Source organism: Lissotriton vulgaris, chromosome 1_1, assembly GCF_964263255.1.
Source record: "Lissotriton vulgaris chromosome 1_1, aLisVul1.2, whole genome shotgun sequence".
NCBI classification, from domain to species: Eukaryota; Metazoa; Chordata; class Amphibia; order Caudata; family Salamandridae; genus Lissotriton; species Lissotriton vulgaris.
Genome location: NC_141685.1, coordinates 362,825,752 through 362,850,940, shown reverse-complemented (window position 1 = coordinate 362,850,940; position 25,189 = coordinate 362,825,752). Strand labels below are relative to the sequence as shown.

Sequence of the window (25,189 nt, the reverse complement as noted above, 5' to 3'; positions counted from 1 at the left end):
CCACAGCCTTTTTATGATTCCGCTGGTTTTCTGATTCTCCATAACTTATTGTTTTGTGTCATTTATCAAAATGGATTGTTTCCTTTTTCATTTGAATAACAAAAACACAACAGGTAAACAGTGAACGTGTAATAAACTGTGCCAAAACTGAACAATAGTTATTTCCCAGGCTGTATAGTGGCATTTGTCATCAATGCCTCTAGAAACACAATATGCCATTCAATGTTCTAATAGCTCCTAATGAAAATATATGCCATTAATACAGATTACATATTATATTTACAGATGACATTAGCTGCTTCAGGGCTTACTTACCCTTGCCATCGGTTAACAGTTGGAAGACGAACTTCACCTGCACAGACCAGAGAACAGTCAGAAGAGGTAAGAAAGGCTATCGTCCCAAATTCCTTCAGGACAAGCAAAGGCTGTTTCTTCTTGTTTTCCAGTGAGCGGCATGTAGCATATTTATACAGAGGTATAATCTTTGTTGGCCAAAACAATCCCTTGTAATACTCTTCTGTTTATCAGCTCTTCGTGCCAAGTGGTTAGGAGCAGTGTGTTTTTTATGTAACATGTGCGCATGTTTTATTTATCTGATATCAATTCATTGAGCATTACGTTTTATTTAGATTTGTAAATGTATTTTATCTTTCTGATTTTTAGTTGAAATGAATTTTTTATACCATTGTATGGTTTAATCATACTAAACCTTACTTGATTAGAATTAAGGGGCCAAACGTAATGCTCACAACACTAGCTGTAGCTTTCACCATATCCTAAAAGTGGGACATTATTTTTTCAGGTAGTACCAAAATTAATATTGTATGAATATCCATCTATCACCACCATCTCAAACAACTTCCTAATGTCAATCTTATAAGGAGCACTTATGCTGGGCATAGATTATCCTTATATCAGCCATGGGTCTTTAGGTTTAAAGCATGTTTTATTTATTTTTGTGTAAGAGAACGATATACAATACATAACACCTCACCTACATCCAAAGTCCGTTAGGGGAAGAAAGGCTAAGACAGAAACTGAGGGAAAGGGCAAAGATAGTGAACCTCAGAGAAGCGAGTATGCAGCCAGGGTGGGGGTTCAGGGTGAGGGGTACAAATTGGGTAGATAGTGGAAACCTATCGGGGGCGGTTACCCCATTAGGCTCTGAAATTCCTATACATTTACATAAAAACATATTAAATAGATCAATTTATTTAGAGATACGATTGTATCTCTAAATAAATCGATCTATTTAAATCTGGGCTGTTTGTTTCAGGCTGTATGCCCCACCTCGCACTGAAGCAGGAGACGGAAGCCATGCAATCAACTTTCTGAACAGTGATGCAGGATGTAGGTCTTTCTGTTTTAAAGCACTTCTTTGCCATTGTGGTCTACCGTTCTATGCACTCTGTAGGACAGGGATGCAATCAGTGACACGGTTTCGGGCATCACTTACATTCCAGCGTTTTTTCAGACGTCATTCAAGGGCATCGATCCCACCTTTTCGTCATACGTGTAAGTGGATACAAGAACGTCTGATCTTGTGATTGTTCTCGGTAATGGTAAGTGTTTGCAAGCTAATGTTGTGTTACGTATATATTGTGCTGAGACCACTCATCATGCTAACCTTCCCCACTGTGACACCCCAGGCCCTCACTGCAGATTGCTGGCTCTGTTAAAAGTGGAGCTGCTGTATTTGTTCCTCCGGGAAATGGATCCAAAAAATGTGCAGGGTTCTTGTTCCCTTTTGAAGTTGATCCCAATATCAGAGTCAAGCAATGCAAGAAATATGTGCCTACAGTGGACACTTCTCTGATTTATGACATTAAACCTGGCATTTCTTCATGCCCCCAAGTTAACAAGGATGCCAAAAACATGGATTGACTTGCAAACAATGAATGTTATAAATGTTAAGGGAATGCATTTCAGCAATTCAGTTCCTTTCTTATTTCACATGCTTTACTTAATCTTGCGTTCCCCAAGAGTTAGATATTTTATAATTTTGTTTATCTGTAATTTTTTCTGTGTATACTTTAAAGCATGTGCCATGCCAGGTGTTTGAGGGGCATTGATTCAGTATGTGGGCTGAAGCCAAACAAAAATTGTCTGTCAGTGGGTTGGCCTGTTTGCAGAGCACACAGAATAATGTTTATGTATTCCATTTGCAACTTGAATTATGTGGATGTGTGTGAAGGTGGCACACAAATGTCAAAATATTTGCAAGGCAAAAGTAAGAGAAATTGAAGTGCTTAAATTTGAGGGAGTGCAGTGCATATTTGTGGGCAGTGAAGTGACAGAGATGCAAGGACGTGCATTCGGGGAACTATTAAAAAAGGATGCTAAACACCCATTTACAAAGCCAGTTATACAGACAGCAGCTACGGGTGCTTCTTGAAGTCTAGTTAGAGCATATTTTTCCAAAGTTAATGCTACATGCAGTGCAAGACACGGGGCAAGCGAACATTTCAAAGGGCAAAGATTGTCATGCTGTACAATTTTACAGGAAGATATGAGGCAGCTTTTAATGTGTTTAATATTTCAAGACTATACTGCTTTATAAGCCTTACTTTAGCTCTACATTAATTTGCTTTAAAATGCCTCATTTTCCAATCTTTTTTTCATTTCTTTCTCGGGAGAGGGACTCACACTGGACCCCAGGTTTGTCCATTGAACTTGTTCACATCGCTCACTATAATAAAAGTCATGCCTAACGTTTACACCCACCATTTTCAAATGTCACCAGCCACCACTGCTATGAGGGGGTCACTGTGTTCGCTCCGACATATAGTTATGTCTGGTTATGTATAGGAAGCATCAAATATGTGGGGGCTTACGAAGTGGAAGGTGGATCTCCTGGCAACAGGTTCAGTATACTAAAATATGCTGGGTATGTTAGTTCCTGAATTCATTTCCTAGGTATCTAATGCAGGGTCCCCATTTTTTTTAAAACTGTGGTAGCTGGTTCTCTGAGACATTCGTAAGCTTTTCCATGCTCAGTAGGTCCCAGAGTTTATGAAGTCATTCTCTGTGGTGGAGTACGCGATCAGTGCCCCATCTCCTGAGGAGTTTGTTTGGCTGCACATAGGGCATTGGCATCACTCTCCCCCTCATCAACCTGAGACAGTAAGTTAGGGTTATTAGGGAGAACCAAAATCACACAGCTCGGAAACCTAGGGAGGGTAGTGTTGTACATTTCATCCACTGCGTCTAATAAGCCCTGCCAATACGCCTGTATCCGGGGGAAATGGTACAAGATGTCCCCGGCTCCCCTCATCCCCTCATCCCCTCCATCATGTGGGATCCCCCCGCTTCCAATGTGCAATGCGCTCAGAAGTGTAATACCAGTAGTGTAATAGTTGAAGTAATGTCCTCTTCCCTGTGGCACTACGTGCCGTAGTATTGGCTTGTTTCTTTATTTTATTTTTATTTTATTTAATGCGATTTTATATAGCGCAATCTTTACCCGAAGGTTTCAGAGCGCTTTACATAAGAACCAGTTGCAAATTGTAAGGACTTAGGATTACATGCGTTACATAAAAGATTCATGCAGAAAAAATTGCAAATGTACAAGATGTAAAGTCACACAAGGAAGAGATACAAACAGAAAGAAAAATCACAAATGTACAAGTAGTAAAGTCACTCAAGGAAGCAATACAAATGGATATACTCTAAGAGTCACATAGGAATGGTAGAGAGTACAAAGGTGTACTGCATATACTAGTGATTATACGACAATTCTTTCGGGATGAATTGCCATTTACATTTGTTCTCCCATCTTAATTGTGCTAATGATTTTGAATGAGTCTGACTTGCATCTAAAAAAGTGTATATGTCTGACAGAAGTCTTTTATCGGAGTTCTAGTGATAAGTCATTTTTCGACGGCAGTAGAGCTCTGCATGCATGTGGCTGCAGCGACAGCTGCGTAACCCGATGCCTGATGGCCAGGTATTGCCAAAATGTCGTGTGGTTGGGGTTTGGGGGGTTAAGCCATAGCCTTCCTGAAGCTGTTGGAATTCCATTATTCAATTGTGGTCAAAGAAATTGCCCACTCTCTTACAATTTGCATGCTGCTGTGCCATATAAACTCTGCCTCAGAGCGCTGGGAGGAAATCCAGGTTTCCCAGTATTATAGTCTGTGACGAAATCCAGGTAGATGGCTTTCTCAAGAGTTGGATCGTGTCCCAAGTTCCTAATGTGGCGTGGAGCACCACAGAGATATACACCCCCTGTGGGCGAAGGGACCTGGGGATCTAGAAAGTTTTCCATAAATGGATCCCACTGATTGCCTGATCGATGAAACACCAGTGTTTCTTGGTTTTGGGTCTGGCCCACTGTACCATGTTGCGCAACTACTCTGCCTGGTAATAGTGTTTAAGATGGGAGAACCCCAGGCCTCCAGCTGTGGGGGATTGATATGTCAAGCATTTGGCAATATGGGCCCTCTTGCCTGTCCATATATAGTGGATTATAAGGTGTTTCAATTTATTGAGAACTTGGGGGTCAGGGGGGTCAAGGGCAGGATTTGCATTACATAGGAGTCATCCTGACTGCTGCAAATCTTCCAAGCCAGGACAGCGTATTGTTTCTCCTTTTCTGTAGTTTTGCGCGTCTGCCAGCAGGCGGCTATAATTGCCATCCTCCGTTTGTCTGATCGGAGGGTGTATATGGAGGCTCAGATAAATCGCCCCCTGTGTAGTCCACGGGAAGGGGAAGAGTCGCCCCAGGACTTAATTGTCTGGAGCTGGCACTGTAAGGTTGAGGAATTGTGATTTTTAAGCATTGGCCTTAAAACAGGATACTTTCTCCAGCTCCTGTATCGGAGCCAGCAGGGAGCAGGAGGGCTCTGACAGCACTACCATAACATCATTGGCATATAATGCTAATTTATGATCCTTGTCACCCATCGCCACGCCCGTGATTCCCGGGTTTGCCCTCACCCGCCGCGTGAACAGCTCCGGATATAGTGCAAATAGAAGTGGAGACCGAGGTCTTCCCTGCCTCATTCCCGAGTGATTTTAAAGGGCTGGGACAATATGCCATTGACCTGAACTACTGCCTGGGGCCTCGCATAACCACACCATATCCATTGTATGATGCAGGCCCCAAACCCACCGTCCAGAGAAGGGTGCGCAAATAGGGCCAATGAACCTGATCAAACGTGCTCTGTGTCAATCAAAATTAAAAGCGCTGATGTTCTATTACACTGTACCTAAAGCACAAGATGACACAAACGTTTTGTGTTCTCGCTGCAGCAGCGTTCTGGGTTAAACCCCACCTGGCTGGGATCTATAAGGCCCTGCATCATGGTAAGCCGTGCATCATGGGGGCGAAGCTTGCGGTGAGGACGGTAGTAAAATCTTGGCGTCCGCATCGAGCAACAATATGGGTCTGTAGGCGGAGCATTTAGTAGGATTCTTGCCTGGTTTGTGTATGACTGCGATTGTTACCAGCTTCATTGTGGCCGTCAATACGCCCATGTGACTAAATGAGTTGTCGAGGTGTGTAAGAATACAGGCGAGGTTGGGGGTCGAAAAGCTTGTAAAATCCGGCAGATAGCCATCCTGACCCAGGGCCTTACCCGACTGAAGGTGCCAGATTGCAGCCATCACCTCATCGGTGTGTATGTTGTTCTGCATGCTAAGGGTATGTTACTGATCCAGGTGATCCACTGGGGCTTGTTCTTAATCAATCAATTAATCAGGGTTGGTAAAGCACAACTACTCACCCGGGAGGATCTCAAGGTGCTGGGGGAGGTGGGGGCGGCTCGGAGTGCCCGTGCCATCCAAAGAGCCAGGTCTTGAGGTCCTTCCTGAACTGGGGCAATGTGGGTGATTGCCAAAGGTGGAGTGGTTGGCTGCGAGGTAAGAGAAGGACTTTCCTTCTTTTCTGGTCTTGTAACGTGGGACTGTGGCCAGAGAGAGCTGGGCTGATCTGAGGTGTCTTTTGAGTGCGTGGGAAGAGTGGTGGTCGTTCAGGTACGCAGGTCAGGTATTGTGAAGGGCCTTGTATGCTAGGGTGAGGAGTTTGAAGGTTATTCTTTGACTGGAAGCCAGTGGAGATCGCGGAAGTGTTAGGTAATGTTGAAGAGCAGTCTGACTGCAGAATTCTGGACAGTCTGGAGTTTGCGAAGGAGTTTCTTGTTGATTCCGGCGTAGAGAGCATGTCTGTAGTCCAGTCTGCTGCTGATGAGTGCGTGTGTGACAGTTTTTCTGGATTTGTTTGGGATCCATCTGAAAGTCTTTTGAAGCATGTGGAGTGTGTTGAAGCAGGTCGAAGACACATCGTTGATCTGGCGTTTCATTGTGAGGGATGAGTCTAGTATGATGCCGAGGTTTCGTGCGTGGTCCATCGGGGTAGAGGAATTTCCGAGGGCAGATTGCCATCAGGAGTTTTTCCATGCGGAGGCAAGAATGAGTACTTCTGTCTTTTCTGAGTTGAGTTCCAGACAGCTGTTCTTCATCCAGGTGGCAACAGCTTTCATCCCTTCTTGGAATTTGTTTGGTGGTGATGGGTTCATTGGTGAGGGACAACATCAGCTGGGTGTCTGCAGCATAAGAGACAATGTTGAGCCCATGGTTCCTGACAATGGTTCAGTGGAGGCCATATTGACATTGAAGAGGGTGGGGCTGAGGAAGGAGCCATAGGGCACTCTGCGGTTGGTCTTGGTCAGTTCCGAGTAGTAGGGAGGGAGTCTGACCAGCTGAGTTCAGCCAGTGAGGAAGTAGCGTATCCCGTCGAGAGCCTTGCCACAGGTGCTGGTGTTGTGGAGTCTTATAGCTAGGGTATGGTGGGAGACTGTCTAATGCAGATGAGAGGTCCAGGAGGATTAGGGCTGCCGTTTCGCCCTGGTCAAGGAGGGAGCAGGTGTCATCTGTGACGGCTAGTAGTGCGGTCTCTGTGCTGTGGTTGCTTCAGAATCCGGATTGGGAGCTGTCCAGGACGTTGTTAGCTTCAATGAAGTTTGCTAGCTGGGCGTTGATGGCCTTTTCGATGTCTCTTCATCTTCCTCTAATAGGTCCTCCACCAAATACCGGTCAGTATAAAAATGTTGAAATACTTGTGCGATATGGTCATCTTGTACCAGCCTGTCTCCCCGCGGGCTTTCAATTTCTGTCACTCTTTGGCTATTCACTCAGGCTCGGAGTTTGTGAGCCAATGATCACTCTGCCTTGTTCCCTCTCACATAATATTTCTGCTTGGTCTGCATGAGGTCATATTCTGCCCTATCCATGTCTAATGCTTTAAGATCTTTCCTTGCTAAGTTAAGTTGGCGGTGTGTCTGGTGGGCACCCGTTTGTTTGTGCGGTCCCTCCAGCTCTTTGGCTACCCTCTATGACAGAGCATTGCCCTTTTCTCTCGGTTGTAGCCGGCCCCACAGTACCTCCTTTAACGTGTCCCATAGAATTGCCACTGGTGTGTCTCCAGAAAGGCCCTGTTTGCCTCAGTGACTACAGCTGCATGTGTGAGGAGCTTAAGGTTCAGTCACCACATGCGGCTCTGTCGTGGAAGATTGGGTGCCTGTAACTCAGTGTGCAGGGGTGAGTGATCCGAGAGGTCAGCCACCGCAATGTCGATATCCTGTTTGGAGGTTTCTAGGGAGCATGTAGCTAAAAAGAGATACATTTGTGCATACATTTGGTGAGCTGCAGCAAAAAAGGAGTCGGACCTTTCTAACGGATGTTGTTTGCGCCAAATGTCAATGAGGCTGTGGTTAGCAAGTTGACGGTGGCCCTGAGGTGACAATGTGCCTGTCTGGCCTGTTATGTTATGTTATAACGAGTTTTATTAAGCGCTCAGCTACTCGGACCGAGTGTCCCGGCGCTGTCAGACCCAACACAACACAACCATCACGACATGGGGAGTTAATTGCAGAACAACCACGTCTTCAGCTCTTTCCTAAATGACAAAAGGGTCCTGCATTTCCTAAGAGACAGTGGCAGTGCATTCCAGGCTCGAGGAGCAAGATAGCCAAAAGAGCGGCCCCCGATGCGAGCACGCCTAACTGCCGGGACAGAGGCCAAAGAGAGGGACGCAGAGCGAAGTGCTCTGGATGGAATATGAAATCTCAGCCGCTTCCTTAGGTAACCTGCACCAGAGCCATGGAGTGCCTTAAATGCCAAGGTCAACGTCTTAAACTCGATGCGTTTCCGTATCGGAAGCCAATGGAGGGATTTCAGCAGGCCCGCAGCGTGGGACCTCCTACCAAGGCCATAGATGGCGCGGGCGGCAGAATTCTGCACCACCTGCAGGCGTGAGAGAAGGTAATCAGGGAGGCCGAGGTAGAGTACGTTGGCGTAATCAAGCCTAGATCCTACCAAAGCCTGCACTATAGTTTTCCTGTGGGCGATTGATAGAAAAGGAAGGAATTTCCTGAGCATTCTCAGTATCCTGAAGCATTGACCCACCAAGCCCAGAATCTGTGGTTTAAGAGACAAACCGATGTCCAACTTGACTCCCAGGTTCTTTGCCATCCCCGTCTCCACAGAAGGGGGGTGGATTTCAGCCGGCCACCAGTACTTCCAACAAGGGTCAGGAGGGCACCCAAAGAAGGGGACCTCAGATTTATCTGGATTGCATTTCAGCTGGTTTATGTGAAACCAGCCGAACACAGCGCCCAGACAGTTCTTAATAAGCTCTCCGTCGAAGTCCCTATTTTTGCCACAGGTGAAGAGAAGCTGGGTGTCATCGGCGTAAGAGACAATCTGGGCACCACAAGCCTCGGCCAGTACCGCCAAAGGGGACATATAAATGTTAAAAAGGGTGGGACTTAGAATCGACCCCTGGGGGACTCCGACATCCAATGGCGGTACTGCGGCCGAATAAGGCGGGGCCCAGACCGTCTGTTTATGATTCGAGAAGAAAGACTCAAACCATCTGAACACCGTTCCCCTTAGCCCAATCTCCAAGAGTCTAGCCAGGAGGCGGTCATGAGGAACGGTGTCAAAGGCCGCCGACAGATCTAATAACACCAGCAGAGCCTTACCTCCCATGTCCAGGACTTCCTTGATCGCTTCCGACACCTCTAGCAGTGCCGTCTCCGTGCTCATGTTAGCACGAAAACCGGACTGGGTGGAATGGAGGATGCCGTGGGATTCCACAAAGTCCGCCAGGACCCCCTGTACATGCCTCTCAGTCACCTTGGCCAGAACCGGAAGCAGCGAAATAGGACGATAGTTGGCATGGGCGGCTGGATCTAATGCCGGTTTCTTTAAGAGGGGAAGAACCAGGGCTTCCTTCCACGATGGAGGCACAACTCCTGTCTCGAGAGAGAGATTCAAAATTGGATTGACCATAGGGTTAATCACGTATGCCAATTTGGCAAGGTGCTTGGCCGGACAAGGATCAAGGGGAGATCCCGATCGCATCTTGGATAGAAGCTCGCACGAGTCTTGTAAAGCAATAGGAGGGAAATTAGCAAGCAGGGGCTGCCCCGACACAAGTTGGGGAACGGGCAGAGCCATGATTGAAGATGCTGCCCCAGCAGATAGCGTGGAAAGTTTCCTGTATACTGATGATCTTATTAGCAAAAAAGCTTGCTAGTTGAGTAACCCAGTACTCTATAGACGTCTGCCCTCTGTATTGATCGATCTAACTCAGCGCCCATTACCAGGTTAAAATCCCTCCCAAGAGGACATCAGTGTCTGTGGCCTCTATTACCCGACCTATGGCCTCTAGGATGAAAAAATTCCTGGCGATCGTTGGGGGTGTAGATGTTGTTGAGGGTTAATGAATAGGACCCAATGACTGTGTTTAGGGACAAGATGTGCCCCGGGATCTCTGCGTGTGTGTGGAGTACTCTACCTGCAAAGTGAGTGGCTATGAGGTTCGCTACCCCCGCCGTCTTCCTAATCCCTGCACAAAAATACTGGTGATTAGACCTGCGCAATCTTGTTCTACGCCAGTCTGTCTTAAGCAAGCAAATATTGCATTTGGATTCATGCCGCTTAGATAATAGCTCCAAGCGTTTCGCTGTTGCCGTAAGACCTCTCACGTTGTAGCTAAGTATCCTAACCAGTAAACAGGCTTAAGGAAGAATGAGTAATGGGGAATCCATGCCTAGCTTTCCCATCTATGCCCTGGGGTACTGTATGTAAAAAGAAGACGATGCTAGCAACCACGGAAATTAATCCATTGTGGCTAGAGAGAGAAAAGGAAAGGCCAAATGGAAAAGTCAACTAATACCAGACTGGAACAGTTCATCGATCCCCTCTCTGGTTCATCCACAATATCGAGAAAAGGGTGCATGGCACCAGCGCCGGAAGCAACAATCCCATCAAGTTGCTGGGGTCGCGAGCTCCGCCATCTAGCAAATACAGTTCAGAGCTAGGATCGTAGATGGGTCACAAAGCCCATGTAATTGAAGAGGAAACAGTCAGCAGGGGCACTCTTCCCCCAGAAGGTCACCCATATCCCGGTTCATTATGAAGTTGTTAATGGCTGGCCAGCTCAACCATCGGGTCCTGTTTCTGGAGTTGACTGTGTAGTATGCCGCTTACCTTATGGCTTTCTGCATCAGTCGGCTTGGTCATCGTCTTCTGTTTGGACCTGAGAAATTGTTGTAGCTGCTTTGTAGGGGTGGGGGTCATCTCAGTGGTTGTCATCTCAATTGATTCTTTGGACATCAGCATCGAGGTTTATCAGGTCTTTGACATCGTCCATGGTGGGGGGGTCTCATCCCATACAAAATTGAGGTGAAAGGGATGGCCCCACTGGTAGCAAATTCCCTTCTTTTGCAAAGATTCTGTAAGTGGCTTCAATTGACTGAGCCTTTTTTTATGTAATAGGAGACAAGTCCTGGTAAAACCATGTTTTAGTACCCTCAAAGTCTATAATATTGCAGTCTTGTGCTGCTTTCATAATAGTTTCCTTCTTTGTGTATTAGTGAAAGCATGTGAGGATGTCCTCTGGCATATCCGGGGAGCTCGAAGGCCGACGTGCCCTATACGTGTGATCCAGTATGATATCCTGTGGAACAAGAGCAGGGGCTATATGATGAAAAAGTCTGTAGACGTAGTCTTCAAGATGGTTTGTCTTAGTCCGCATATTTTTAGCTCTCCTGGAGTGATTTTCAAAGTGTTCCACTTAATGCTTCGGTCAGCGTTCTTGTCCTGGAAGTCTAGTTCTCCACAGTGAGCGTCTATTTCTTCATCTCTGGAGTCACTTTTGTGTTCCAGGATGTCAACGCTGTGTTCCAATTCTCCCAGTTTTCTCATGAGGTCCTTAACTTCTGCTGCTATTTCCTGTTTGAGGGTCGCAAAGTCTTACCTCAGCGTACCAAAGAGGGCCTTCAAGTGCGGTCTAGTGACTGGAGCTTCTCCCCCTTCCCGGTCCACCAGGGCGGCCCCTGTGGACTCAGAGCTCTTTTCACTAGCCGGCAATTTCATTGGCTGAAGTTTAGAGAGCATGTCCTTTATGGAACCTTCTTTTTTGGGGGTGGTCCGAAGGATAGCCGAAGGATAGCCATCTTCAAAGTTCAAGTTGCCTGCTGTCCCTCCTGTTACAGAACCAGTTCAATGTACAGCTACCGGGGAGCAAGTCTTAATAGGCCGTTCTGCAATGCCCAGGCACTGAGCTGTGCCACGGGAGCTGAACCTGGAGACAAAAGAAATTATTGCCTCTCTGCATTTCTATGGTCCACCAAGATGACGTCGCTCTATCACCTGGGATTCGGAGTCCGATTAAGTTGTCGGTCACTGGTGCATTTCCTGGTCCGGGGCCAGTAATGTGAGGAGACCCTGCCCCAGAGTCTATTCTCGCGTGACTCTCTCCTGTCCTCTGGTGTGAGCAGACAGGTGTGGCCCATGCCAGTCTCCTCTCGGCTGCAGTGGCCATCAATGCCAGCTAGACCAGGCGCTCTCCTAACAGGTCTGTACTCAGCACGTTTGCACCTGAGCTCCCAACAGACACGTCTGGTCCTCCCACCCGGTCGCTGCAGATACTTCTTCTCTGTTGGGGAGAGAGGGAGCCAGGCCGAGTCACTCCAGAGGCCCCACTCGCCCAACAGCAGGGCAGTGCACTGGGGCCGATCGCTGAGCGTCCGGGGAAGCAAAAGCACAGCACACCATCTGGCGCACGCTGCTCTCCTCCCACCTCGAGCTGGCACCGGATCTACAAGCTGCCATCTTGCCCCTTCTCCAGCCAGGGGCGCCTCTAGGCTCATGGGGGCCCTGGGCAGGGAGCGTAGGTAGGGGGACCCGGAAAAGGGGGTCCGGGCGGGGCGAAGCGTGGAGGCCAGTGAAGAGGGGGGAGTCAGGGTTTTTGGAAGTGGAACAGAGCCGGAGGCCGCCAAATCACTGCCAGGGGCCGTCACGCAAATATGTATCCATCCTCAGAGGAATATTATATTAAGGATATATATTGGCGTGGTGGCCCCTGGGGTTTGGTTGCCCTGTGCAGGTGCACAGCTTGCACATGCCTAAGGCCGGCCCTGCTCCAGCAGGAGGTTTCGGGCTGTCTCCACCACATTGCTGGTGCCCATGTCAAGCCACCCACATTGTTACCAGAATCTGGCAGCCCCCGCAGGTCTGGATGCCACCTACTATCCATGGGTCTTTAAATGGAGACACTAGCTGTACTCAGGCGCGCAACACCCATTGGGCTCACGGGGCCTCAGTGTCAGCACCCCCCCCGTGTCTCAGCCCCAGCCCGGAGACAGCTTCGCGGGCTGGCGAGCATCTAATTGCAGCCTCACTCGAGTACTTAACAGGTCTTTAATAGACCATTTAATTCTCCCCGAAATTTGGCTCTAGTTGCCCGCCTGGCTGTACTCCAGAATGTCTACCAAGAAAATACAAGTTTAACAACCGCTGCTAACTCCGATCGCTGTAAAGCCACCTGATAATTATACACTTAACAGATCGAATCTGTATGTCTGTCATAGGCAGTACGTACCCACAATGTTTGACCACTTGACCTGTTGTGATAGCTATTCTTGTCTACTGATATGTTCAATGTATGGATGTCCGGCAACTCCCTAAAAATCAACCCGGACAAAACCGAGGTGTTGCCGATTACCATCGCTGGCAACCCTTGGTGTGACCGTTTCTGGCCTGGGGAGTTGGGCACGCCTCCAGAACCGGCTGAGGTGGTTAAGAGCCTGGGCATCCAGGTGGACAGTAAGCTGTCCATGAAAAAGCAAGTCACAGCTGTGGTGGGCTGCTGCGTCGGCCTCCTTCGCCAACTCAGGAAAGTTTCCCCGCTGCTCTCTTTTTCCACCCTAAGGAGCGCGGTTTCTGCAATGATTTTGGCCAGGCTGGACTATGGCAATTCATTGTATATAGGACTCCCACAGGGCCTCTTAAACAGAATGCAGACGGTCATGAACGATGCTGCTAGGCTCATTTTTAAGAACCAAGGAGTACCCAGGCATCCCCCCTCCTGCGGGAACTCCATTGGTTGCCAGTTAGGCAGAGGCTAATGTTCAAGGGGCTCTGCATTGTACACAAAGCGCTTCATGGCAGAGCACCCACCTATCTGAAATCTCGCCTGTCCCTTTACAAACCAGGGAGGGTGCTTAGATCTGCTGATTCCATATATCTGGTTCAGCCACGCTGTAGACTGACCACTGTGGGTGGGCGTGCTTTCTCACATACTTTGCCAGCTATGTGGAATAAACTACCGCTGAAACTCCGCAATGAAAAGAAACTAATGCCCTTCCGCAAGCAATTAAAAACTGTGCTTTTCCAGCAAGCGTGGGGTGGCCGCTAATTGTAATTTGATGCATCTTTTTATTGTCTAGCTGATCCTAACAAAGCGCTTAGAGACCCCTGGGTTATAGTGCGCTATACAAGTCACAATAAATAAATAAATGTATATGATCATTATGTGGATACTGGATGCAGTCATTTAGTGCTTGAGTGCTCCATCATGTACGCAACAACAACTTATCTGTATGCTTTCTTAAGGCCGGACCCATTTCTATTGTTTCTTTTGTTCTAATTTTTCTCTCTTTTTATTTTACTAATTAAAAAAATATATGTATATGTATATATGTGTATATATATATATATATATATATATATATATATATATATATATATATATATATATATATATATATATATTCATCCACCTGTATCCATACATATATGTATCTCTTTTACTTGTATTTTTTCTCTCAATAAAAATGACTTGAATATAAAAATAAAAGAAGTCTACCTCGAATATAAATGATATCCCCGAAATGGGACAGTTATCAGTAAATGAATCTAGGAGTAACAACCACCTTTAATCTACTAACCTGTTTGTTGTCTGCATTATTTCCCATGCACTTTTTTATTAGTTTTATTTTCCAGCATCACATTACAAAACTCAGTAGGTTTTTTCAGGTTTACTCGTCCCTGGTCGTCGGTGACTACTCATTGATAACACCGCATGCGTCACATTCCATACATTACTTGGGCTGTTACTTTGCAAGATTATTATTTACTTAATTTCTTCAAAGGAGGAGGGGCATCTCCAGCACTAAATTATCCTCAGTAAGGCATCCATATTTTGTTTACAACTCTTCTAATTCCAATCCAGTATGCAACTACCTCGTATCTTTTCAAATGTGTAGTGACATCCTTGCTCGTTATGTATTTTTGAAAGCATTTTTACATAATCATTCATGCATCCATACCCCTCTCTCCAGTCCTCTGGGCATGGTCTCACTTCCACATTTTCCTAAAAAATGCAGAACTGTGCCCCTCAATCCGCAGTGTTGTAACCATAATTTGCAGTCCTGCCTAATTTATATACATTGTTCAACTATAATCTATTTGATGTAGTATTTTGAGTTGTATAAGTCTAAAACTGGCTTTTATTGCGACTCCTTTTGGAGCCTTCGTGCTTCTTACCAGTCATGAGCAAGAGTTCCGAACTCCCCCTGCCATTTATTCCTCAACTCTAGGAGCTCTTTTTGTGTGGTCATCGTTAGAGTACTACGCGTGAAAGAAATGGCATGTGTTGTCATTCTACCATCTATTAACTTCTGTTTGGTTGCGTCATTTGCTGGTATTCTAAATTGTAATGAACTCTTGTGATGAAGCCATCTTCTAGCCATTCTGCAGATGCTCAAAGGGCACTATTCCGTTCACATACTATACATCTTCGAGGGATGAGGTATATATGTCATCCCATTTCCTAAATCCTGGTGACCTTTTTACTACTTTTAATAAATTGCGTCCCTACAAGGGTATGTTGGGGTTAATATGTTATCCCATCCCATTTTATGATTTAAGACATGCCATAGAAGGCTCACCATGTTTGTAGCAGGAAGAAGTGTATACATTTCTACCTATTGTGTGTCGGTCTAATCTATATGCAGACTCTTCCAGTTTGCATAGACACATTTCTAAAAATACGCATTTGAGCTGCTTCATAATACTTATGAATATTTGGAAGCTCCATCCCCTCCCTCCTTTATACGTCAATCATTTAAGTGTACTTGGCGCTATTCGATGGGTGATGCCCGCCCAGATTTAGTGTCAATTGGTATCATTTTTTAAAAAAAGGTTGTTGGTATCTCATTAGTTCTATTTTTTAGTATATTGTAAACATTGGTAACCCATTCATCTTAAATATTGCTGATCTCCCAAGGAGAGAAATTGTCAGATTGCACCGATGTGCTGCGTCCCTTTCAATGTTTTGTGTTATCTGATAGAGACTTCTAGTTGCACATTCTTTCCTTCAGAGTATTCCCCAGGCTTCAGACTGGATTTGGACGTTTTTGAGCAGAACCCGTGCACACCAGCAGGTTGCATCATTCAGCTCTTGCGTTGGGCACCAGAAATGATGTGCGTGGTACCTATATATCATATATGTCATTTCTTTCCTTTCCCTGCCGTATGGCGCTGATCCAGTAGAGCTACCCTCCGTGGTTTTTTACTTGCTTTTTTTCTGGTATTTTGTCACTCTTTTTTGAGAGATTCGCTCTCCTGGTGTGACAGGATGTCCCCATTTGGTGCCTGTCATAAGCAGATGTCAGCGACAGACCCACATTTGGTTTGTTTATGGTGCTTGGAGTGAATCCACGACTCTCACGACCTGCACGGATCATGCACTTGAAGGCAGTAAGGGTGCGATCCCTCAAGCTCCTCGCCGCCAGACGTTGGACGACCTCTCAATGCTCAAGATCCCGGTTATGTGGAAAGTCACTGGACTGTTCGCTGAACTGCACCCGGCAATCGTCATCCCACTCAAAGTCATCAGGGAAGTCAAGTAAGTCCTACAAACAGATGAAGTTGAAGAGGTCTTTGACGTCAAAACGCCTGACGAAGGCTTCTGGCAAGTAACGGGAGCGTCAGCACTCCAAGCCATGCACTTTGGCAGAGTGGGACTCAGGGTCGGGTCTGCTCTTTCCTGACTTTCCTGAAGCCGATGAGAACCCTGCCCATCTTAAAGAATTTTATGAGGCCATGCACCTCATATTTTGGTGCCCTGGCCCCTTTGGAGCACCCACTGGGCCCCCACGGAGCACCCACTGGGCCCCCACTAGATTCTCGCTAGCAGGTTCTCCCTTTTCACGAATGTGTTCCTCATAGGGCCCCATACTGGATTCAGAGCGGAGTTCCCGGCAAGACCGAGACCCTCCTTGGTGCCTGCTCCAGTGCTGCTACCCCACAGTGGCACCATCCCCATCGTCATTCTTGACTCCGATATGGAACCAGACGGGTGTTGCCCAATGCGGAGTCCTGCCCCAACAGTACCCATGATCAGATCAGAGCTAATGCCTTTTGCATTTGACAAGCCTCGAGAGAGAGATGAATGGGAGGGGTCTAAGGACCCTTATGGATACCAGCATCCCCTAGATGAGAATGAGGACGACTGTTATGAGGAACTGGTGGAGGAAGACCAGTGAGTTAGACAGCTCACCTGACACTGGATTGCTCTCTTCTCCTTCAACGGCTACGGAGCAGGGAGCACCTCTCACTATGGTGGTGCATAGGGTGGCTGGTGTCTTGGACATTCATTTACCCTCAGTGGCAGTTAAGACGAACGTGCTACAGCAGGGAGTCACCCCTTCCCAACCTTTACTCTCCTTTAATGAAGCCCTTACCAACGTTCTACTCGGCGCTTGGTCCAAGCCCTGCACAGGAGCTCCTGTGCATATGACAATTGCCTACTGTCATTGCCCTGCTCCTGGGGACCCCAGTTTCCTTACCCAGCACCCCACCACCCCGGAGAACTTAATGGTCTAAGCCTCCACCTCTAGCGCCAAAACCAACAAGTTCCCTCCCACCCCACTCAATAGGAAATCCAAGAGAGTGGATACCTTTGGCAAGAGAATATTCCATTCCGCCATCCTTGCATCGCAGTCAGCCCTTTTGGGCCAATATTCTCATGCGATCTGGGATTCTGTTTCACTGTCTGTGGTCTCGGAGGAAGCCCGAGTCATACTCTCCAAAGCTATTCCTGATGGGAGAGACACAGCAAAGTTCACCATACTGTGTGGACTGCACACCACCGACTTGCTGGTTAGAGCAATTTAATTGTCGGTGGCCGTGTAGCACCACGCCTGGCTGAGAACCACTGGCTTTTCAGGGAATACCCAAGCCTCACTTATGGACATGCCCTTTAATAGATCCTATCTCTTTGGGCCGAAGGTAGACTTAGCGCTGCAGCGCCTTGTGTACAGCAGACTTACAGCCCATCCCTTGAGCTTGTCTATGGCTCCTCATCACTCCCACTCCACCCCTTTTGTGGCCACAGAATGCTCCATCTGCATCCATACCCTTCCAGCCACCACAGCTCAAAAGTTAACCAGCCTTTTTGTCGCTGAAGACTCCAGTCATATAGACCATTTGGTACAGGTAGCCAAAGGTCGAGCCAGTCCACTGCCCCCTGGCAGCCACAACCTTCAAACCCCTTTCATTTGCCCTCCGACCATCATGGGCGTCCTTTCGGGGGCAGGATACACCATCACCTGGACCTCTGGTGGGCAGTAACATCAGATCGGTAGGTTTTGCAAAGCGCCCAAAGGGACTGGACTGCTCCCTCCCTTTTGTGACCACCCTTCCACCCATGCCACCCACTTATGATCGGCTGACTGAGGACCACCTCTGCTCTGTCAGAAAGTTCTGGCACAAGGGAGCCATAGAGAGGGTGCAAGCATCAGAAGTCGGTTGTGTTTGATATTATCTCTACTTTCTTCTGCCCCAGAAGGGTGGAGGCCTTCATCCAATCCTAGAGCTGCACCTTCTCGATCTATTCCTGAAAAAGAATAAATTCAAAATGCTTGCTCAAGTACTGTTTGCCCTGGGCCCGGGAGACTGTATGGTAGTGTTGGATCTGCAGTGCACATATTTCCACATACCTCATCCTGCCTGCCTACCAATGTTACCTGAGGTTCATGGTGGGCCAAGAACACTTTCAGTTTGCCATGCTTCCCTTCAGCCTTAACAGTATCCTCTGGTGTTCACAAAAGTGATGGCATGGGTGCAGCTCATCTCCGGAGGTCGCGGGTTCCAGTCCCAAAGTCACACCTGACCACCTCTCGGATGCTCCTTTTCATCAGCGCTGCTCTGGACTAGGTGCAGTTCAGGCTATGGTTCAGATGTTTCAGCCTCTGTCCTGGATTTCGGTGAGAATGACACTAAGGTTGTTGGGCCTCATGGCACCCTGCTTGTAACTCATGCCCTTTGGCATATGCAAGCTCTGCGGTGGGACCTGAAGTCCCAGTGGGCGCGCCTTCAGGGGAATCTCTCTGACATGGTCCAGATCTCTGAGTGAACTGCGAAAGACCTGCAGTGGTTGCTGACAAACAGCCTTTGATTTGGGTCAGTGGCAGACCCCTCTCCGTTCTCTAAACAAAGCAGATTGTGGTGGCAGATGAGTTTATTCTGAGATGAGGTGTCCTTCTAGGAAAGGTGGAGATCAGAGGACAATGGTCTTCGCTGGAGTCCAGGCACCACATCAACCTGTTGGAGCTTCGAGTGATTCGCGTGACATTGAAAGCCTTTCTTCCTTCAATCAATGGAAGGCTGGTGTAGGTGTTCACAGATAACACCACTGCCATGCGGTACTGCAACAAACAAGGTGAGGTGAGGTTGTGGACTTTTTGTCAAGAGGCTTTGGGTCTCTGCACATGCCTGGGATGCTAAGGCATGTCTCTGGTGGTTCAACAGTTGATGGGCTTTCTGAATGCCAGAGTGGACAAACTCAGACAAAGATGCCTAGCAGATCACGAATGGCGTCTCCACCCGAAGGTGGTGCAAGGCCTCTTTCAGCAGTGGGGAGAGCCTTTGTTAGATCTATTTACCACCGCCAAGAACATAGAATATCGCAGTTTTGCATGCTGGAGTTTCCATGGTGGCTCTCACTCTGAGACACTTATCGTCTTGAGTGGAGCTCAGGCCTACTGAACGTCTTTCTGCCTATACCACTCATGTCCAGACTTCTCATGAAGATCAGGAACGACCAGGCCCAAGTTATTATTTTGGCTGTGGCTTGGGCACAGAGAGTCTGGTACCCCGAGCTGTTGAATATGAGCATGGTGACTGCTTTCAACCTTCCTCTGGAAGTCTGTGATGTTATTCTGGCAGCCAGGCGTCCACCAAATCTGTTTTACGCCTGCCTTTGGATAAGTTTGTGACATGGTATGATTGTAACCACATCAACCCTCTTTCTGCACCTCTCTCTAAGATTGTTCTGTTCGCTCTGTTGTTGGCCTACCAGAGCTCTACTCTGGGCACAGTTGAAGGTTACCAGCATTTTGGCATTTTTGTTCTTGCTGGACCAACCTTCTTTATTCAAGTCACCAGTTCCGGCTAGGTTTCTTAAAGGCATGCAGCACATGTTTCCCCCCAGGCCAGGCCATTTATCATGCCACTGTGGGATCTAAATCTTGTTCTAATCTTCTTGATCTGTGCCTGCTTTGAACCTCTGCACACTCCCGCTCTTAGGTTATTGATTATCAAAACTGCCTTCCTATTGGCCGTAAGATTGGCTAAGAGAGTCAGCGAATTACAGGCACACTCTGTACACGATCCCTATACTACCTTCTACCCGGACAAGCAGGTCTGGACATGTGCCCTCTTCCTTCAGAAGGTTGCAACTCCCTTCCATGTAGGCCCGAACATCTCTCTGCCAACCTTCTTTGCTCTGCTTCACCCTACAAAGAGGATGAGAAACTCCACTGTCTGGACCCAAAAAGAGCAATATGTTTCTGCCTTGAATCCACAAGAGTTCCAGGTGGATGGTCAACTCTTTGTGGGGTACGTAGGAGCTAAGAAAGGAAATGCTGTGCACAAGCAGACTATCTCACGATGGATAGTGCCCTGCAACACATTGGCAAAGAAGGACTGCTCTGAAGGTTTGCAGGCTCATTTCACCGGAGCTAATGCTGCAACCAGTGTAATAGCCCATGGAATCCCTGTGCTGGACATCTTTCAGGCAACAACATGGGCATCTTTGCAAACATTTACCAAACACTACTATCTGAACAGTTAGGTCCACGGCAACAGGCTTTTAACCCATTCAGTCTTGCAGGACTTTCTGGTTTAAATTGGCTTTGCTCACCCACCTCCTGCTTGGGAGGCATTGCTTGGGTATCCATTCTAAGGTAAGGAATCTGTGGCTAGAAGTCTCTATCAGATGAACAAGTTACTTACTTTCGGTAACACCTTACCTGCTAGTGACTCTATCTACTCGACCTCTCTGCAGCGTTCGACAACGTCTCCCACCGCACACTCACCGCCAGACTCTGCGACGCCGGAATACAGGGAACCGCCCTCGACTGGATCCACTCCTTCCTCACCGGCAGAAACAAAGAATCAGACTACCACCCTTCCTTTCCAAACTGCCGGAAATCAACTGTGGAGTACCCCAACGAGCATTGCTCAGCCCCACACTCTTCAATATCTACATGGCCACCCTCGCCGCTATCGCCAGACAGCATGGACTCAGCATAGTATCCTACACCGACGACACCCAGCTCATCCTCTCCCTCACCAAGGACCCCACCACCACCAGGCTCAACTTCCAGGAAGGAATGAAGGACATTGCATCCTGGATGAGCAGCAGCTGCCTGAAGCTCACCTCAGAGAAGACAGAGGTCCTCGTGCTCGGACCCAACCCCTACGCATGGGACAACACCTGGTGGCCCACTGCCCTCGGAAGCCCTCCCACACCTACAGACCACGCCCATGACCTCGGCATCGTACTAGACTCCTCCCTTTCCATGACCCAACAGGTCAACGCCGTCGCCTCCAGCTGCTTCAACACCCTCTGCACCCTCTGAAAAACCTTTAAATGGATCCCCCTCGATTCAAGGAAGACCGTCACCCACACACTCATAACCAACAGACTGGACTACGGAAACGCCCTCTACCCCATGATTAACAAGTCCCTGCTCTGCAAACTCCAGACCATATAGAACACCGCAGCCAGACTTGTCATTGGCATCCCTCGACACAAGCGTATCGCCCAACACCTGCTGAACCTCCACTGGCTTCCCATAGAAAAGAGAATCACCTTCAAGATACTCGCCCACACCTATAAATGTCCCCACAACACCTGACCCAAATACCTCAATGAAAGAATCTCCTTCCAGCACCCAAGCGAAACCTCTGATCTGCCGACCTAGTCATAGCCGTAATCCCACGGATCCGCAGAGCCAAAACAGGGGGAAGAGCTTTCGCCTACATCGCGGCCAAGACCTGGAACTTCTGATCGACATCAGACACAACCCCTCCCTGAACATCTTCAGGAAGACGCTGAACCTGGCTCTTCGACTGAACGGAGCTGCTAAAGACCCTCACGGGTAAATAGTGCGCTTACAATGCCCCTGATTGATTGATTGATCTAGCCGCAGATTCCTTACCGATCCTCCCATCCTGGGAGCTCAGTCAGCCGATTGCTGTGTAAGGGACACCATTCTTGGGGTCTTAGTGTTTCACAACAGTAGTCATTGTTGCGCTGCACTCTTGGTGTGAACAGTCGCAAAAGTAACTGTTTTGTCAGTGTGCTCTGGTGGTGGCTATATAGGTAGTGCGCACGTCATTTCGGGTACGGACTACGCTGAGCCGAAATATAGCACCAACTGGCACGCAGAGGTACTGCTCAAAATCCCTTAGATCCAGTCTGACGCCTGGGAAATATTCTAAGGTAAGGAATCTGCAGTTAGATAGTCTCTACCAGATAAGACGTTACCAAAGGTAGATAGCTTGTAAAATGGAGCCAAGTTGTCATAGTGTGTTTTTTCACATTTGGAGATCCATCGCTATAGTTATTTAAAGGGTTAGATCTCCACCCTTAAAGGTACTGGCAAGCTCCTGTCTGGTAGCAAGCCCCTGGTGGATATAGCAATGATGTATTACATTTAATACTGAGTCCTGAGTATTTATGGTAGATATTAAATATTACTTTTAACCTGGGTAAGGAAGATTCAGGGTTAGCCTTAGAGCTCTGTTTGGCCTTTATGATTGTGGCCAGTCTTGGTGAGTCTAGTTCTCCTTCCTCTCCAGATATGCTTGCTGTCCTGTAGGGGACCACTTTAGTGTATTTATCTATGGTTCTCTATTTAGGGGTTCGGTTGTCTTTATTTTTAGGTCTCGCCTTTTCCATTCCGAAGGAATGGAAAATGGCGAGAATTCAAGTGCTCAAAATACTCGTGAAACCAAGGGTTTTTCGTGCGGTTTTCTTTGAGTTCACGTGAATCACGTGACCAAACAAGCACGCGCATCAGCCTCCCTCCCTCCCTCCCTCCTAATTGCATTTTTTCACGGCCTCCACCACATCAAAGGGCTTCTCCCAGCGTGTGCTCTGCGGCTTCTCCTCCCCTAATTATTCATGGCTGGCCGGTTGCCGGCCGTACTTTCAGTTTCCCGGCCGCTCTTGTTCCTAATGTCTTCCCCTTCATCAACTTCAGTCTAATTGGAAACATATGTGCTTTTACTTTAACCTCGGGCCGGTGGCCGGCCGTACTTTCAGTTTCCCGGCCGCTCTTGTTCCTAATGTCTTCCCCTTCATCGACTTCAGTCTAATTGGAAACATATGTGCTTTCACTTTAACCTCGGCGGGCGCTCACGCACGCTCCACTTTTAAAGCCCGGCTTTTTGTCTCCGGGGGAGGTAAAACACACTGTTTATCTGTGTGCAAAGTCAGATCCACCATTTTTTCTGTTCAGAGGAATATTTATCTTCCAAGAAAATAAGCAGAATACAAAGAGCTGTAACCTCATTGTTGCACATATCGACCATTGTCCTCTGCCAACATTTGACATGACCCACTTATAAACGTATTGGAGATTCATGACGTCATCCCTCACTCTCAGATAAACATCTCAAACTGGATGCGCCGCTCCTGGTTACTCAAGACTTAATGCACGGCTCATTAATCTGCTGGCCCGTCTACAAACCTTTCCATCTCCCCAATGCCCCTTGCCGCACACAGCTCCTAGAGGCGAGCACGCTACATAAAGTAGGAACAGGCGAAGGCGCTCCGTGTTCGATGTTCCAAGAACTCTAGTTGCCTTGTTATGGAAAGCACTCCCAGAGCAACGCCGGGGAGTAATCCCAGCTCCCCTACTCGGCCAACTGTGCCAGCCTGGGCAAGTTGTGTGGTTTTAGCGCCATATAGTTCCTTTTCCGGCAGAAAGAGTTAGTGTTTCTAATTAAACAAATCGCCCAGTAGCCAGCTATGTACAGAACCAATGGAAGTGGCTAAGAGTTTCCCAGATCCAGATGACAAATTTTCCTGGTGCGAAGTTTCCAAGCGTTGCCGGGGCCGGGGAACGATAGTGAACTGAAGTTAGTGAACTGAAGCTTCCCAGGGACGTAACACAGGCCCCTGTGGCATAGACCCCCCCCCCCCAAGCTCCCCCAGCATTCCAGGGGGGCCCAACCACTGAGGGGGTCGGGAACACACTTTAGCTCAATCTCAAATTCTCAATGAATATCTCTGAACTGTCTGAGACGCAGGGAGTCCTTCACACATTCTGAGGTGGGGCGCATCTGTTTGCCTCGCGCCACTGCAGCCACCACCCGACACCCCGTTAAACTGGAACCACAGAACCAGTACTGCAGCCCACCCCAGAAGCAGTGCATAAAGAGATGACGCAGCCGGTTCTGTGCCGCGCCAGGGTTATTCCGGGTCACTCGCGGCTGTTTCCTCTTCCCTGCCTCTCTCGCGCACAAGTGCATTTCCGCATCCTGTCCTGTTCCATTCCAACTTGCGCGCTGCGTTTGGCACTTGTAATGAAATCCTGTACAGGAAAATACAGATTTACTGACTTTGCAAAACTATCCGCAAAGGCCTCCAGAGTCTTGCCTGCAGACATTCTGAAGCATTTCACTCCGCAGATTTCCACAGCATTCTTGGCTGACGTTCAAATTGTTGTGAAAAAAACGGACACGTAGTGGTTCATGTCTTTTTCTACCTCATTCGTAGGAATTTAAAACTAGGTTCACGGAGCAACAGAGTAGCACATTCCAGTCAGGTTCTCAGGCTAACCACGATGAATATGTATGAGGTTAATTTACATATTATGCATTTGAGTTGAGACTATTTGCATATTTATTGGTCATTCTGAACACAAGAATGGGCTTCCCTATTGCTTTAAAGATGGCTACTTCGCTGATGTCTCACTTTACTTTCTGCTTTATGCAAACGTGCCATTATGCATTGAGCATTTTTTCATTGCCATTGTGCAAGCGCATACAAATGTATTTTATTTTATATCTTTTTTATTCATCACACACCCTCACATCCTCTCACCCTCACAAACCCTCACCCACCGTCACACCCTCACCCACTCTCACGTCCCCTCACCCTCACACCCTCACTCACCCCCTCATCCTCACACCCTCACTCACCCCCTCATCCTCACCCCCCCTCACAGCCCTCTTACCCTCACTCAGCCTCACACCCTCACCCTCACACACTCTCACCCTCACACCCCCTCACTCACCCTCACACACTCACACACCCACTCACCCTCACCCTCACACACCCTCACCCACCCTCACACCACTCAGTGCTACAACACATATGTGTGTGTAGGTGCAAATGCAATGTTCTTGGATTTTCGTCACAATAAAATACACTGAACATAATCTTCACAAAATTTATTTACAAACGTTTAAGCTATTGCCATTATAAATTACAATAACTTTTATTTAAGTATTAATTATTTACAAAATTAAAAGCCATTGTTATTTGTAATATCAATACATCTAAGTCACGTAAATACAACACACATTGCATTAC

At 47.6% G+C, this 25,189-nt stretch overlaps 1 protein-coding gene across 2 annotated transcripts in view; it reads left to right on the top strand.

Moving 5' to 3' along the window:
• FAF1 (Fas associated factor 1) overlaps nt 1–25,189 on the top strand; it is a 1,861,897-nt gene that overhangs the window by 923,529 nt on the left and 913,179 nt on the right. For both annotated transcript variants that reach the window (XM_086952414.1, XM_086952412.1), the window contains exon 9: nt 286–381. In XM_086952414.1, coding sequence (XP_086808540.1) covers nt 286–381 — 96 coding nt within the window. The remainder of the gene's footprint in view (nt 1–285; nt 382–25,189) is intronic.